The 15,000-nt window shown below is 44.9% G+C and overlaps 1 protein-coding gene across 3 annotated transcripts in view; it reads left to right on the forward strand.

The window, feature by feature from the left end:
• The window catches only part of phkb (phosphorylase kinase, beta), a 184,849-nt gene that overhangs the window by 123,138 nt on the left and 46,711 nt on the right, over nucleotides 1–15,000 (forward strand). For all 3 annotated transcript variants that reach the window (XM_037534548.1, XM_037534547.1, XM_037534549.1), the window contains 3 exons: nucleotides 2,552–2,607; nucleotides 3,688–3,781; nucleotides 8,019–8,102. In XM_037534548.1, coding sequence (XP_037390445.1) covers nucleotides 2,552–2,607; nucleotides 3,688–3,781; nucleotides 8,019–8,102 — 234 coding nt within the window. The remainder of the gene's footprint in view (nucleotides 1–2,551; nucleotides 2,608–3,687; nucleotides 3,782–8,018; nucleotides 8,103–15,000) is intronic.

Consider the following 15,000-nt stretch of genomic DNA (forward strand, 5'->3'; position numbering starts at 1 on the left):
GCGGAGTCTAGGTTTAGCCACGCCCCTGCATTTCAGAGTGAAGAGTGCAAACCCCTCACAAAATCAGCATGTCTGGAGAATTGAAGTTTATTGCTTGTGCACAGGTCAAAGACATTTAGTCAGCTCATAAGACTGTGGTAAAGGAAGATTAGACCCTGCCTATAAGATAAGATAAGAAAACATTATCGTTCCTTAAATTTGCGTGAAATGGAGATTTGTCTTTGGCAGTCTGGCTCAGAAATCCTTAAAAAACACTTAAAAACAGCAACAGTGCACATTAACTATGTAGGGGGTTATTTATTATGTCCTTATTTAAAATGATTTCTAGCTAGTGGGAGCTTAAGTCTCCTGCCCGATGGCAGCAACTGGAATGATGAATGAAGGGGGTGGGGTAGGGTCCTTGTAGATCTGGGTTGCCTTGTTGGTTCTGGATTGGAGGTGTTAGTTCTGGAGTGACAGTTGTTTATCTCCAGTGATCTTACTGGTCTGGTTGACCACCTGGGCCAGTTTGTCTCTTTGCTTAAATGAGATGTTCCCGTACCAAGACACAATAGTGTCTGTATAGGGGACCTCCTCATCCTCCTGAGGAGAGACAGAGTCTCTGCCTTGACGTTATTCTGAAAAGGGAGTCTGTTGGGAACAATTACTGACAAGTATGTAACGTGATTGACTTGTTCCACATCCTGCCCTTTCATGGTGATTGGTCTGAAGACAGATCCCACGCTGCCTGCCGCCACCCTCCCTCCGAAGCATAGCTCCTTGGTCTTACTGACATTAAGATCGAGGAAGTTACCATCAAACCAAGTGGCTTGATGCACTGATGGACTGAGTGACAGGTGTGGCGGACACGACCATGTAGGGATGAACAGAATTAGGCAGAACAGAATGTTTTGTACACGATTACAGTGCAGACACACACACAGCACTGAATATACTGGCGTACAGTATAACACAGCACTGAATATACTGGCGTACAGTATAACACAGCACTGAATATACTGGCGTACAGTATAACACAGCATTGAATATACTGGCGTACAGTATAACACAGCACTGAATATACTGGCGTACAGTATAACACAGCACTGAATATACTGGCGTACAGTATAACACAGCATTGAATATACTGGCGTACAGTATAACACAGCACTGAATATACTGGCGTACAGTATAACACAGCACTGAATATACTGGCGTACAGTATAACACAGCATTGAATATACTGGCGTACAGTATAACACAGCACTGAATATACTGGCGTACAGTATAACACAGCACTGAACACATTACGCAGCAGTAGATTCCTTCAGGAGCAAGAAGTCCTGGACCCTCTTGGCCACGTGGTGAGCAGTTAAATCCCAAGTAAACGTGTCCTGAAGTCTGAAGATTAATGTGGAACATTAGGAATTGTCACTACCAAAACAAAGATTTTCTGCAGTGAAGTACTTTTTAGTGTTTTAATGTAAAATATGATGGTTGTATGTGTGACAGCTGTTCGTGGCTGTGTTCACTAGTCATGCACTGGCTGTGTTTTTGAGTTCTGTTGGTAATATGACCAGTAATATGTCTACTAATAATTTTACATTTATACTTTTTACATTGACTGCTAAACGTATAAAGTGTGTGTGTGTGTGTGTGTGTGTGTACAACCGTGAGGCGCCGAGGAACCAATCACACTCCAACTGTAAGAGGGGGTCATAGAGTTTCTGACGGGCTCCTTCAGTCTGAGAGGAGCTGAGACCCCTGAGCAGAACGTTCTGCGTTCTCCACGTCAATCAGAGCGAATCCGTCAGAACTGAGCAGCCTGATTTTCATCAGCAGTGAAGCTCCAGCAGCTCAGAGCGTTCGGCGCTGGTTCCACAGCACTGGATGATCTCCGAAATCCCACTGAAAGAGCCGTGAGAGCAGCGACGCCCGACACGCTCAGTCCAGTCTGGGATGAGTTTGACTGTGGTGTTGATGTCGTCTGTCCAGCTGGAGGAGGTTCAGACTGAGACCTTGTACAGTTAATAAACTTTAGGCTCATTTACACCATTTACAGCTCACTGCACTGATCTGTAACAATTTACAAGAGAAATGAATCATTTTGAAATCAGATGAATCTTTCTGAAACACTGTGTGTGTGTGTGTCCTCTTTTGTCCGACAGCAGCACTATATATATTTCTGAATGATCTATATCTCATTCAGTAACTTCTCTTCTGTGGTTGTGAAAGTAAAGAACTGAAAAGAACAGACCCGTGTAGGGTTAAGAAACATAAATGAAGTATTTATTTATTTATTTCCTCTTTTGATCTGGCTATCACTCTGTTTTCCTGTCTGTTTCTTTCTCCCTCCTTTTTCTCCTGTTGTGAAGTTGGGCAGCTGCTGAAATGTCAGATGGTGTTGTGTCCCAGAGGAAATGCTCTCTGTCCTCCCCCCCCCCCCCCCCCCCCCTCTCCCCCCCTCTCCCTCTCTCTGTGTCTGTTTGCCTCTCCGTTCTCTCTGTAGAGAGAGGGAGGGAGAAAGTGAGAGTGGGAATCTGAAATGTGTTTTTGCTCTTTTTCTCTGCAGGGTCCCATTGAAAATGATGTGGTGATCCATGTGGCACTTATTGCAGAGAGTCAAAGGTATAGATCTCTCTCTCTCTCTCTCTCTCTCTCTCTCTCTCTCTCTCTCACACTCTCTCTCTTACTCTTACTCTCTCTCTCTCGCTCTCTCTCTCTCTCTGTCTCTCTCTCTCTCACACACTCTCTCTCTCTCTCGCTCTCTCACTCTCTCTCTCTCTCTCTCTCTCTCTCACTCTCTCTCTCACACTCTCTCTCTTACTCTTACTCTCTCTCTTACTCTCTCTCTCTCGCTCTCTCTCTCTCTCTTACGCTCTCTGTCTCTCTCTCTCACACTCTCTCTCTCTCTCTCTCTCTCTCTCTTACTCTCACTCTCACTCTCACTCACTCTCTCTCTCTCTCTCTCTCTCTCTCTCTCTCTCTCTCTCTCTCACTCACTCTCACACTCTCTCTCTCTCTCGCTCTCTCTCTCTGTCTCTCTCTCTCTCACTCCTCTCTCTCTCACTCTCACTCCTCTCTCCTCTCTCTCTGTCCTTTATTTTAAAAGTTTATGTATTAAAGGATGGTCCTCCGTCTGCGTCTTCGTTCCCCTGTGTTTACCTACCTTGCTTTTGCGGTGCTGATGAGAGTGAGAGCTGATGCGGTTTCCGTGGCGACAGAATGTCAGTTATTCTGTCATTCTATTCATTTAATGGTGCTCACGCGATCGTCCCCGACCCCACCTCTTCTCTCATCACGTACACTCCAGCCCTTAACCAGCTGCTGCCCTGTGCCGCCCTCTGCAGCCTCGTCACAAACTCATTTACAGCCCTGCACTTAACCTGCAGCACACACAACACATTCATACACGCACAGTCATTCACACACACACACACTCACACTCACACACACACACACATTCACTCACACTCACACACAATGTCTCTACAGAGAACACACTTCTGCACATTTTATTGCATAGTTACTACTTATTTGCTCAAATTGACATAATGGGGGAAAAATAAAGTGAAAATGCGGCCTGTGCAAAAGTTATCACGTTTTCTTTTTTCCAATATTTAAAACTCAGCAAACAAATAGAAATGCAACTGAAATTGCCAGAAAAAAAGCCATATTTAAGTTTAAAAACACTGATTTTGTTTACAGGTTGCAGGTTTTCCTGAACACATATGGCATCCAGACGCAGACCCCCCAGCAGGTGGAGCCCATTCAGATCTGGCCTCAGCAGGAGCTGGTGAAGGTACGACTTGACACACTATCCGTCAATCAGAACAGCTTCACCAATCATACTCGCCAGTCACGCTGACAGCCAGTGCATTAGGCTCATTGGACGAGTTTTCAATCAGTCACTCAGGTGGAGCCGGCCGGCGCGTTGTGTCAGATAATCAATCAGAGCTGTAAATCAGCCAGTCAGAATCTTTCAAGCGCACTTGAAATATTACATAACGAATTGACCCTAACAAGTGCGCTACGGGCAGATCGAAAGCGCTCGAAATACACTTGACAGTCATTTTCATTGTGGGAGACGCTCAATCACGTACTCTGCAGTCCAGCTGTATGGTGCAAGGAATTATAGCTAATGATGTGCTTTAGCCTTCTGATTATCAGTTTAATCATGAGCAGAGGGCCTATAGGGGTCAAACATCCATCACTGCAGTACATCCTCACTGTGTGCTCCTGTCTGCCTACAGTGCATACAGTACTGTAAAAAAATCAGAGCCCACCCTTCCTATATTAGATGTTGAATATGAGTTATTAATTATTTAGGAGATATTGCTGACCAGATTATAAAGTATGAAATAATTCACTTGCATAAGGAAAGAGGCCAGTGAGTGGAAGTGCAAGGTAGGTGTTTCTTTTAAAGTGGCCACTGAGTGGAAGCACAAGGTAGGTGTTTCTAATAAAGTGGCCAGTGAGTGGAAGCACAAGGTGGGTGTTTCTAATAAAGTGGCCAGTGAGTGGAAGCACAAGGTAGATGTTTCTAATAAAGTGGCCAGTGAGTGGAAGTACAAGGTAGGTGTTTCTAATAAAGTGGCCAGTGAGTAGAAGCACAAGGTGGGTGTTTCTAATAAAGTGGCCACTGAGTGGAAGCACAAGGTAGGTGTTTCTAATAAAGTGGCCACTGAGTGGAAGCACAAGGTAGATGTTTCTAATAAAGTGGCCAGTGAGTAGGAGTACAAGGTAGGTGTTTCTAATAAAGTGGCCACTGAGTGGAAGCACAAGGTAGGTGTTTCTAATAAAGTGGCCACTGAGTGGAAGCACAAGGTAGATGTTTCTAATAAAGTGGCCAGTGAGTGGAAGTACAAGGTAGGTGTTTCTAATAAAGTGGCCAGTGAGTAGGAGTACAAGGTAGGTGTTTCTAATAAAGTGGCCACTGAGTGGAAGCACAAGGTAGGTGTTTCTAATAAAGTGGCCACTGAGTGGAAGCACAAGGTAGATGTTTCTAATAAAGTGGCCAGTGAGTGGAAGCACAAGGTAGGTGTTTCTAATAAAGTGGCCAGTGAGTGGAAGCACAAGGTAGGTGTTTCTAATAAAGTGGCCACTGAGTGGAAGCACAAGGTAGATGTTTCTAATAAAGTGGCCACTGAGTGGAAGCACAAGGTAGATGTTTCTAATAAAGTGGCCACTGAGTGGAAGCACAAGGTAGGTGTTTCTAATAAAGTGGCCACTGAGTGGAAGCCCAAGGTAGGTGTTTCTAATAAAGTGGCCAGTGAGTGGAAGCGCAAGGTAGGTGTTTCTAATAAAGTGGCCAGTGAGTAGAAGCACAAGGTAGGTGTTTCTAATAAAGTGGCCAGTGAGTGGAAGCGCAAGGTAGGTGTTTCTAATAAAGCGGCCAGAGAGTGGCAGTGCAGGGTAGGTGTTTGCAAGAAAGTGGCCAGTGAGTGGACGTGTGGGTGGCTGGGCATGCGTGTGTGTTAGAGAATGACAGGGACTGTGAGTGGGCGTATGTGGGTGGTGAGACCCGCCATTACAACAGGCAATTTACTGCAGTGTGGTTTGATAACTGTCAGAGCCCATGAATCCACACCAGCATGCACTCCAGAACTCAATCCCTTGCTGCTGTTCTCTTTGTCTGTGCTGCCCAGTAACTCTGCAGGCCCTGTGCCGGGCTGATTGCTGAGTGTGTTGAATGCTAATCGTTCTGGCTCTTTGAGGCTGTTTGCTCTCCGTGGTGTTTGTGCAGTGGCTCTGCTCTAGCTGCCTGTTGGATGGTAACAAAGTGCCATTTACAGACACCAGTATGTTATCACAGTCATTGCAGGGGTTGTAGCACCAAAGATGACACCGAACCACTGCTGTACACTGTTCTGAGTGCGTGAGGACTCTACTGTGAGCGACACAGGATTTATTGCACTCACTGTAATCTTTGTTTTTTCGCTTTTACGTTTTTAAAGCCACACTATGTACAATTTATTTGGTTGAAACTGAAAGAAGTATTACTGAGTCAGGAGAGTGAAAACAGATGGTTTCAAGGAATAAACTTTCTGAGACAGGAGTCGCAACCGAAAAGTTAAGAAAAGCCATTCTGTCCTTTCTACTAAAATTCAAGCACCTTGGGAGCCACAACATTTCATATCCATTTTACCATGTTGGCTGTAAATCTGTCTCAGTGTGTGTAAATGAACTAGTACAGGCTAAAAATATAACATAGACAAAAAACACACTCACTTTGCTCTGCTTTCAGCTTCAGCTCAGCTACAGCTGCTTTTCTCGCATCTCCAGCAGGAAACTTTTCCTCAAAAGTAGAGCAGTGATCTGTAAAATGTCTTTCAACCAGCTGTTGTTCGAATTTTCCCGTTCCACCTTAAATGCTGCCTGAGGTGCCAGAATGGAACTGCTGCATCATTTAAGGTGGAATGGGATAATTTCAACAAGGAGCTAGCGAATGAGAAAGTTCAGCCTCATGGCTCTTTAGTGTTTGTCAGTTTCTCATTGCAGATTAAACGTATCAGGAAACCAGCTGGAGTGACTGTAAACACAAACAAGTCCATTCGTCTCCAAATTATCGACGTTCGTCTTAAATCTCTCTCATTGCCTTTTTGTAGCTACTAGCTGGGCCAGACTGTTGTCTGCGTTGCTATGGTGACCTGCCGTCTGCGCTGATCTTCAGGGTTAAAGGGTGAATCAGCAGTTCTACATTAACTCCAGAGTTTAAGACCATTTACTGTTAAACTGAGTTGAAGGATCAGCAGAGCTTTATTTTACTGTAGAGGAGGATTATTTTATTATTACCTACTGATCTGATTCAGCTGTGGAGACACAACAGGACAGTAAACGAGCTGCATGCTCTTTGTGCTGCTGTAATGGCCCTGAGTCTTCTGTGGGGGGGTTGGCATGGGGGGGTTCTTGACCCTGCTATTATGGATGTCCTGAATTAATGGTAAAGTGCTGATCCTGATTCTGCGCTGCAGCCTCGTTCTTGTTAGGTGGAGGAGCGAAACTAGGTGGTTGTAGATGAAGATGGACTCCGCAGAACTGGATGATCAGGGTGTGCTGTAGGAGGTTCCTTGGGAAGGACATTCCCTGCCGTGCTCCCTTTTTGTCCAGGTATATAGATGCAGTGTCAGGAAGCCCATAAGCATGTGAGGTAAGGGAGCAGATGTGTAAAAGTGGGTTTTCCGTCAAACTATCGCTTTAACATGCGTGACGTTTGTCCGAGTCTCTGATCAGACGGAGATGGAGAAGCTCCATTCGTGGCCTTTCCGCTCTCCGCTGTTCCTCAAACAGTTCAGGAAAGGTGCAGCGGAGCTTGCTTCACAGATCACACCAAACAAACGCGCCTCTCTGCGATGCCTGTCATCTTCCGCACACTTTACACCCGACTCGTGCTGAGCTGCTTTAGCATATTGCTTTCACAATGAGGAGCAGACTGATTCGGTTTTTCCCTTTTTCCTTTGGCCCAGGTTTTTCAAACGTTCGAGAGATGCAGATCTCCTTCTAGTGGTGGCGAGGCGTAAGTGCAAGCAGGAGATTCCCCTTTAAAGTGGATGCTGACAGCGTACACCTAAAGCAAAGCACTTGCGCAGACTGGTTTCCTGCAGTCAGAGGCATGACAGCAGAATATTGATTTTTATAGCGCGACTTGGCTGTGCTGATTGGTGGAGAAGGGTAAATTAGCGTAGAAGGTGTGCATGCATGGCTGCTTGTTTGCACACGAGTGGCTGAGAGAGAGAAAACGAGAGAGTGAAATTTGCACCAGGCAGCAGTGAAAATCATCCCTCTAGCCGTTCGGTTACTGTGTAAGTGAAGGCGTATCTCCTGCCTGGTTCCACGTGCTGCGTTGCTGTATTGATTGTGCTGTCCTTTTCTCCGTTTGCATTCACCCCACTGCCTTACCTTCTGTCTTCCCCTGCAGTGGAGAGTCCACTGAACAAGTCCACCCGCCTGGCTGTGCTGGACGCTGTGCATCAGTGTGTAGCTGGACGTTCTGCATCAGGTTGCACATACTAAGTGAATTTATTTATGTGTTTCTACAGGCATACCGCTTCCTGGCTGTCAACAAGAAGCTGGGGCTTAGTGGGCGTCCAGAAAGGCCAGTGGGCTGCATTGGGACTTGTAAGGTAAGTGTAGTGTCAGACAGTAATGTGCAAAAGTCAGAGACTCTTCATTAATTATGTTTACAGTCAAAGCGGCCGTGAAGCACAAAATATTCCCGAAAGAAAACAGAAGTTTCCAAACCTGGAGTGCAAAAACGGACTTAAAGCTACAGAGAGATAATGAGACTCCTAACAACTAGATGGAAGACCTGGTAGACACCAAAACTGCCTCCATCAGATAAACAAAACAATGGGGGTGAAAGGAAATCTGACCCCAGATTTGTTACCTTCAGTAATACAATGACATCATATTTATTGCCAACGTACAGTGAGGTCAGCAGTGTCTGCATGTTCCAGTAACTGAGTGTATATACACTATATGGACGAAAGTATTGGGACACCCAAAGGAGCTTTTGTGAGTCCCATTCTAAATCCAGAGGAATTACAATATGAAGCTGGTGCCTCTTTGCAGCTGTAACAGCTTCTACTCTTCTGGGAAGCTTTCTACAAGATTTCGGAGAGTGTCTGTGGGAATTTCTGTCCGTTCATCCAGAAGAGCATTTGTGAGGTCAGACACTGATGTGGGGCGAGAGGGTCTGGCTCTCAGTTTCCGTTGTAGTTCATCCTAAAGGTGTTTAATGGGGTTGAGGTCAGGCCTCTGTGAGGGTCAGTCAAACGCTTCCACACCAAGCTCACCCAGCCAGGCCTTTATAGAGCTGCTTTGGTCACACTGCTGGAACAGAAATGGTTCTTCCCCAAACTCTTCCCACAGTGTTGGATATGTACAGTTGTCCAAAATGTCTTGGTGCTGAGTCATTAAGATTTCCCTTCACTGGAACTAAGGTTTCTAGACCAAACCCTGAAAAACAACCCCATATCATCATCCCTCCTCCACCAAACTTTACAGCTGGCACAGTGCAGCCAGGCAGGTAATGTTCTTCTGGTGTTCGCCAAACCCAGACATCATCCATCCAACTGACAGATGGCGAAGCTGATTGGTCACTCCACAGAACACGTTTCACTGCTCCAGACTCAGAGGATCGGCACTGAGCTGCAGTAACCGGCAGCCCCACTCTGTGAGTTTGATGGTCTACCGCTTCATGTTTGAGCTGTTGTTGCTCCTAAACTCTTCCATTTCACAGTAATAATGCTTACAGTTGTCTGGGGCAGATCTAGCAGGACAGACATTTCACAAGCTGCCTCGTGGCAGAGGGGGGATCCTATGACATCTGTTTAAAGTCACTGAATTAATCACTACGACCCTCTATTGCCAGGATATGTGCATAATTTTATCCACCTGTTAACAATGGATGTGGCTAAAACACCTGAACTCAGTAATTAGAAGGGGTGTCCCAATACTTTTGTCCATATAGTCTATCTATCTATCTATCTATCTATCTATCTATCTTTGTGTATGTATGTATATATGTGTGTGTGTGTGTATATGTAAATAAATAAATAAATATATATATATATATATATATATATATATATATATATATAAGCAAAGTATCTATAATGAATTTACTTCCAATATCTTTTATTAATAAGTCAATGTGGTGAGTGAGCTGGAAGGCCCTCATTCGCTGCTCTTGTCTGGAGCACATGAGACGCTGCTGCTGCTCATCTGCGATAAAATGCGCAGTTACGGGAAATAAGACCCGGCGGCGGCGGTGGACGTCCACGCAGCACGTTACAGCCGTCCTGCCCGTTTTCTTTAGTGGTTTTATAGCCTCGGATCTGGTCGTGTTGTAGAGAGTCAGGGGTCACCGTGTCAGTAAAATATCTGCGAGACAGGACGTGCAAAACTCTGCACGAAAGCCCTGCAGGTCACTTAGCAACCCAGTCTCTCCTGGCTAGTAGCTACGAAAAGGAAGAGAGAGATTTAGTGAAGACAAAGACGAATGGACTTATTCGCATTTATAAGCAGCGCCGTTTTCTGGAACGTTAAATCTGCAGTGAGAGGCTGTGAATCACTGAAAAGCTGTGAAGCCGAAGTCGCTTCTCTTTTCAATTTTCTTGCTCCACCTTAAATGGTGCTGCACTTGCATTCGGCGCTTCGGTCAGAATTTAAGGTGGAACAGAAAAATTCAGACAAGAAGCTGGAGAATAAGAAGCGACTTCAACCTCGTAAAACAGCCGAACGATGAGAGACATTTTACAAAAAGCTGCTCTGCTTCTGAGGAAAAGTTTTCTGGTGGAGACGGGAGGAAAGCGTCCATAGCTGAGCTGAAGCTCAAAGCAGAGTAAAGTAAGTCTGTGTTTTCGTTCATAGTTTTTTAGTCTGTACTAGGACATCAACACACACTGAGACATACCGGGCATGAAAGGCTGCGGCTCCCGAGGTGGTCAGATTTTTGTTGAAAGGACAGAATGTCTCTTCCTAACATTCGGGTTGTGACTCCTGACCTAACCTGGCTTTTATGCAGAGCCGGTCGGATTTCTCACTCATCCAGTTGTGTTTTTGTTATGTGCCGCCACAGACAGTCCGCGTGCTGCACTTCCCCAGTTCCGCCCTTAGTGCTCCGTCAACATTACAGTATAGATTTAAATGTAGAAAATAGATTTTTGAGAATCCCGCACCCCTTTTATTTATATATATATATACACTGCTCAAAAAAATAAAGGGAACACTCCAATAACACATCCTAGATCTGGATGAGTGAAATATTCTCATTGAATACTTTGTTCTGTACAAAGTTGAATGTGCTGACAACAAAATCACAAAAATCATCAATGGAAATCAAATTTATTAACCAATGGAGGCCTGGATTTGGAGTCACACACAAAATTAAAGTGGAAAAACACGACAGGCTGATCCAACTTTGATGTGATGTCCTTAAAACAAGTCAAAATGAGGCTCAGTGTTGTGTGTGGCCTCCACGTGCCTGTATGACCTCCCTACAATGCCTGGGCAGCTCCTGATGAGGTGGCGGATGGTCTCCTGAGGGATCTCCTCCCAGACCTGGACTAAAGCATCCGCCAACTCCTGGACAGTCTGTGGTTGGTGGATGGAGCGAGACATGATGTCCCAGATGTGCTCAATCGGATTCAGGTCTGGGGAACAGGCGGGCCGGTCCATAGCTTCAATGCCTTCATCTTGCAGGAACTGCTGACACACTCCAGCCACATGAGGTCTAGCATTGTCCTGCATTAGGAGGAACCCAGGGCCAACCGCACCAGCATATGGTCTCACAAGGGGACTGAGGATCTCATCTCGGTACCTAATGGCAGTCAGGCTACCTCTGGCGAGCGCATGGAGGGCTGTGCGGCCCTCCAAAGAAATGCCACCCCACACCATTACTGACCCACTGCCAAACCGGTCATGCTGAAGGATGTTGCAGGCAGCAGATCGCTCTCCACGGCGTCTCCAGACTCGTCACGTCTGTCACATGTGCTCAGTGAGAACCTGCTTTCATCTGTGAAGATCACAGGGCGCCAGTGGCCAGTTTCCCAATCCTGGTGTTCTCTGGCAAATGCCAAGCGTCCTGCACGGTGTTGGGCTGTGAGCACAACCCCCATCTGTGGCCTGCTGGAGGTCATTCTGCAGGGCTCTGGCAGTGCTCCTCCTGTTCCTCCTTGCACAAAGGCGGAGGTAGCGGTCCTGCTGCTGGGTTGTTGCCCTCCTACGGCCTCCTCCACGTCTCCTGGTGTACTGGCCTGTCTCCTGGTAGCACCTCCAGCCTCTGGACACTACGCTGACAGACACAGCAAACCTTCTTGCCACAGCTCGCATTGATGTGCCATCCTGGATGAGCTGCACTACCTGAGCCACTTGTGTGGGTTGTAGAGTCCGTCTCCTGCTACCACGAGTGTGAAAGACCACCAACATTCAAAAGTGACCAAAACATCAGCCAGAAAGCAGAAAGGTACTGAGAAGTGGTCTGTGGTCCCACCTGCAGAACCACTCCTTTACTGAGTGTGTCTTGCTAATTGCCAATAAATTCCACCTGTTGTCTGTTCCATTTACACAACAGCTGTGAAACTGATTGTCAGTGTTGCTTCCTAAGTGGACAGTTTGATTTCACAGACGTTTGATTTACTTGGAGTTATATTGTGTTGTTTAAGTGTTCCCTTTATTTTTTGAGCAGTGTATATCCTATGTATAATTTTAGTAACAATTAGTGGTTCAGATCCTCTGTGACATCCATCCGTCTGTCTATCTATCTGTCTGTCTGTCTGTCTGTGTGTTTGTAAATACATAAATAATAGCAATACAGGTGTTGAACTATATTCAACTGTACAGTGATATTCCTCCAAAATAAGACCAGATGAAGTTGCGCAGTGATGCTCTCTTCTTCTTCTTCTTGTTTTTTTGTTTTTTACAATCAAAGATAGTCATGAACAGCAGGTGAGTAGGACTCGGGAGGAAACGGCAGCCTGAAATTAAGACATTTCATAAGGATTCAGCAACATGAAATAAGCATCTTGTTTGTTTTCCTCCCAATTCACAAATGCTGCAGACAATAAAAGGAAAGTCTTAGAGGTGTTGTCATGGCAACAGTGAAGAGCCCCTCACCCATTTCAGAGCACCTCTGGAGCCTTTTTCTCTTTAAACGCTTCTGGTGGTTTAAGGAGTTGCAGTGGAGAAAGGACTTCAAGTGTGATCCACCCATAACGTGCGTTCAGCGTTGGATGTGCATATTTTTACCTCTTCATTTAAACGAGATGCATCTTCTCCTCTCCTCTCACAGCCTCTAAAAGGGGGAATGTTTTATTTTAAAAATAAAGTGCTGTAAGGTGTCCCTGAACTCCACGGTATTATGGGTTATAATGATATGTATGTATGTATATAATGATATATATATATATATATATATAATACAACTCCATTTCCCAAATGTTGGGACGCTGTGCAAAATGTAAACAAAAACTAAATGCAATGATGTGCAAATCATTTAAACCCTATATTTGATTGAAAATAGTACAAAGGCAACATTGAAATGTTGAACCTGAGACATTTTTGTTGTTTTTGAAAAATATTTGCCCATTTTGAATTGGATTCCACCAACACCTTCCAAAAAAGTTGGGACGGGGGGGACGGGGGGGGGGCAGCAAAAGGCTGGTGAAGTTGTGTAGTTCTAAAAAACAAAATACCAGGTCAGTAACATGATTGGGTATAAAGAGCATAAAGAGGTGGAGTCTTTCAGAAGTGAAGATGAGGAGGGTTCACCACACTGTGAACGACTGCACAGTCAGTGCAACAATTCAAGAAGAACGTTTCTCAGTTTAAAAGGTTTCTGGAGAAATCTCTGTCTGTGAGGGACGAGGCTGAAAACCAGTATCTGCTGGCCGTGATCTTTGGGCCCTCAGGCAGCACTGCATTAAAAACAGACATGATTCTGTAGTGGAAATCACTGCATGGGCTCAGAAACACTTCTGAAAACCACTGTCTGTGAACACAGTTCATCACTGCGTCCACAAACGCTGTTAAACTCTGAAACACAAAGAAGAACCCAAATATAAACAGGATCCAGAAACGCTGCCACCTTCTCTGGGCCTGAGCTCATGTAAAACTGAGGGAAAGCGGCAAAGTGTGTTGATTATTTCAGCAAGACACTGTTAAACCACTTTGTCATATTTCAAAAGCATTGCTCCATATTAAATGAGTCCGGGCACTAAACTGACCTGCCTGTAGTCAAGATCTGTCTGAGAACATTTATGAAACAGATAATACAATGAAGAAGACCCTGAACTGTTAAGCTGCTGAAATCCTGTATAAAGTAAGAACATGAAAACATTTCACTTTCTAAACTAAAGCGTCTTTTCAGTTCCCAAACGCTTACAGAGTGCTGCTAAAGAAGAGGTGATGAAACACAGGGGCGAACACGACCCCGTCCCAATTTTATTGGAACATACTGTTGGCATCAAATTCAAAATGGGCATTTATTTATCAAAAACCAATAAAATTTCTCAGTTTGAACATTTGATATGTTGTCTTTGCGCCATTTTCCTTTAAAAATGTGGTTTACGTGATTTGCATTTCATTGCATCCTGTTTTTTATTCACATTCTTTTTTGCAAATGAGGTTATAGATACAGAAGTGACGGTGTTTTAAGTGTTTAACTGCGGTGTGAGTTTCTGAGGGACGTGGTGGTCGAGTGCAGAGTTTGCTGTTCTCTGGTTGTGATGGTACGTGACGTCAGCCTAAACCTCCCGTTGCCAATTCATCTACTGGTGAAGCGCTTCATTCATTTCTGCCTGATGTTCTTCTCATGCCCACGTTAGAAGCTCCTCACTAGTATTAACTAGGGAGGTGTGAGGTTCAAACTCCAAAGTACTAGATAACTATTTTGGGTAACGTTATAGTACTTTCCAAGATATTTTTTATTTATTTATTTTTTTTTTATTGGAAAAATACTTCCAATAACAAAAATATAATTCACCAGTTTTTTGCCTTTTGAAACATATGTATATGTACACGGTCACATACACATACAACAACAAAACTGCCCCCCCCCCCCCAAAAAAAAAAGGATAAAAAAAACCCTTTGATAATGATGAAGGATAAAATAATTAAATTACAAAATACCGTGTATTAAACAACAACCACCCCCCAAAAAAACACAGAGAGGGAAGAAAGCAAACAAAGGACAGCAGAGCAAGCAACCTACCCCCATCCTCCTTGACTCTCTAGACTGCCTTATTGGGTCTGGAGCGGCCAGCTGGCTGACTCGTTTAAGGAGCAGTGGGTGGGCGAGGCTACGTTACCGGTCCCTACACCCATGGAGGGTAAGCGGCACCCTATGCCACCTGAATGGAGCTGGTGCACATGGTGTTTTGTGAAGAAACACCTTGCTGAGGACTGCACCAGTGGGAAGAAGGAGCTTTGCTGCTGCTCCTCGAGGACTTGCATGAGGATGACGACAGTGTGGAGTGGGTCTTCGGGCCTGAGGATGATGACACCTCTGTGTCGCAGCCT

This window comes from Pygocentrus nattereri, chromosome 25, assembly GCF_015220715.1.
Source record: "Pygocentrus nattereri isolate fPygNat1 chromosome 25, fPygNat1.pri, whole genome shotgun sequence".
Classification (NCBI taxonomy): Eukaryota; Metazoa; Chordata; class Actinopteri; order Characiformes; family Serrasalmidae; genus Pygocentrus; species Pygocentrus nattereri.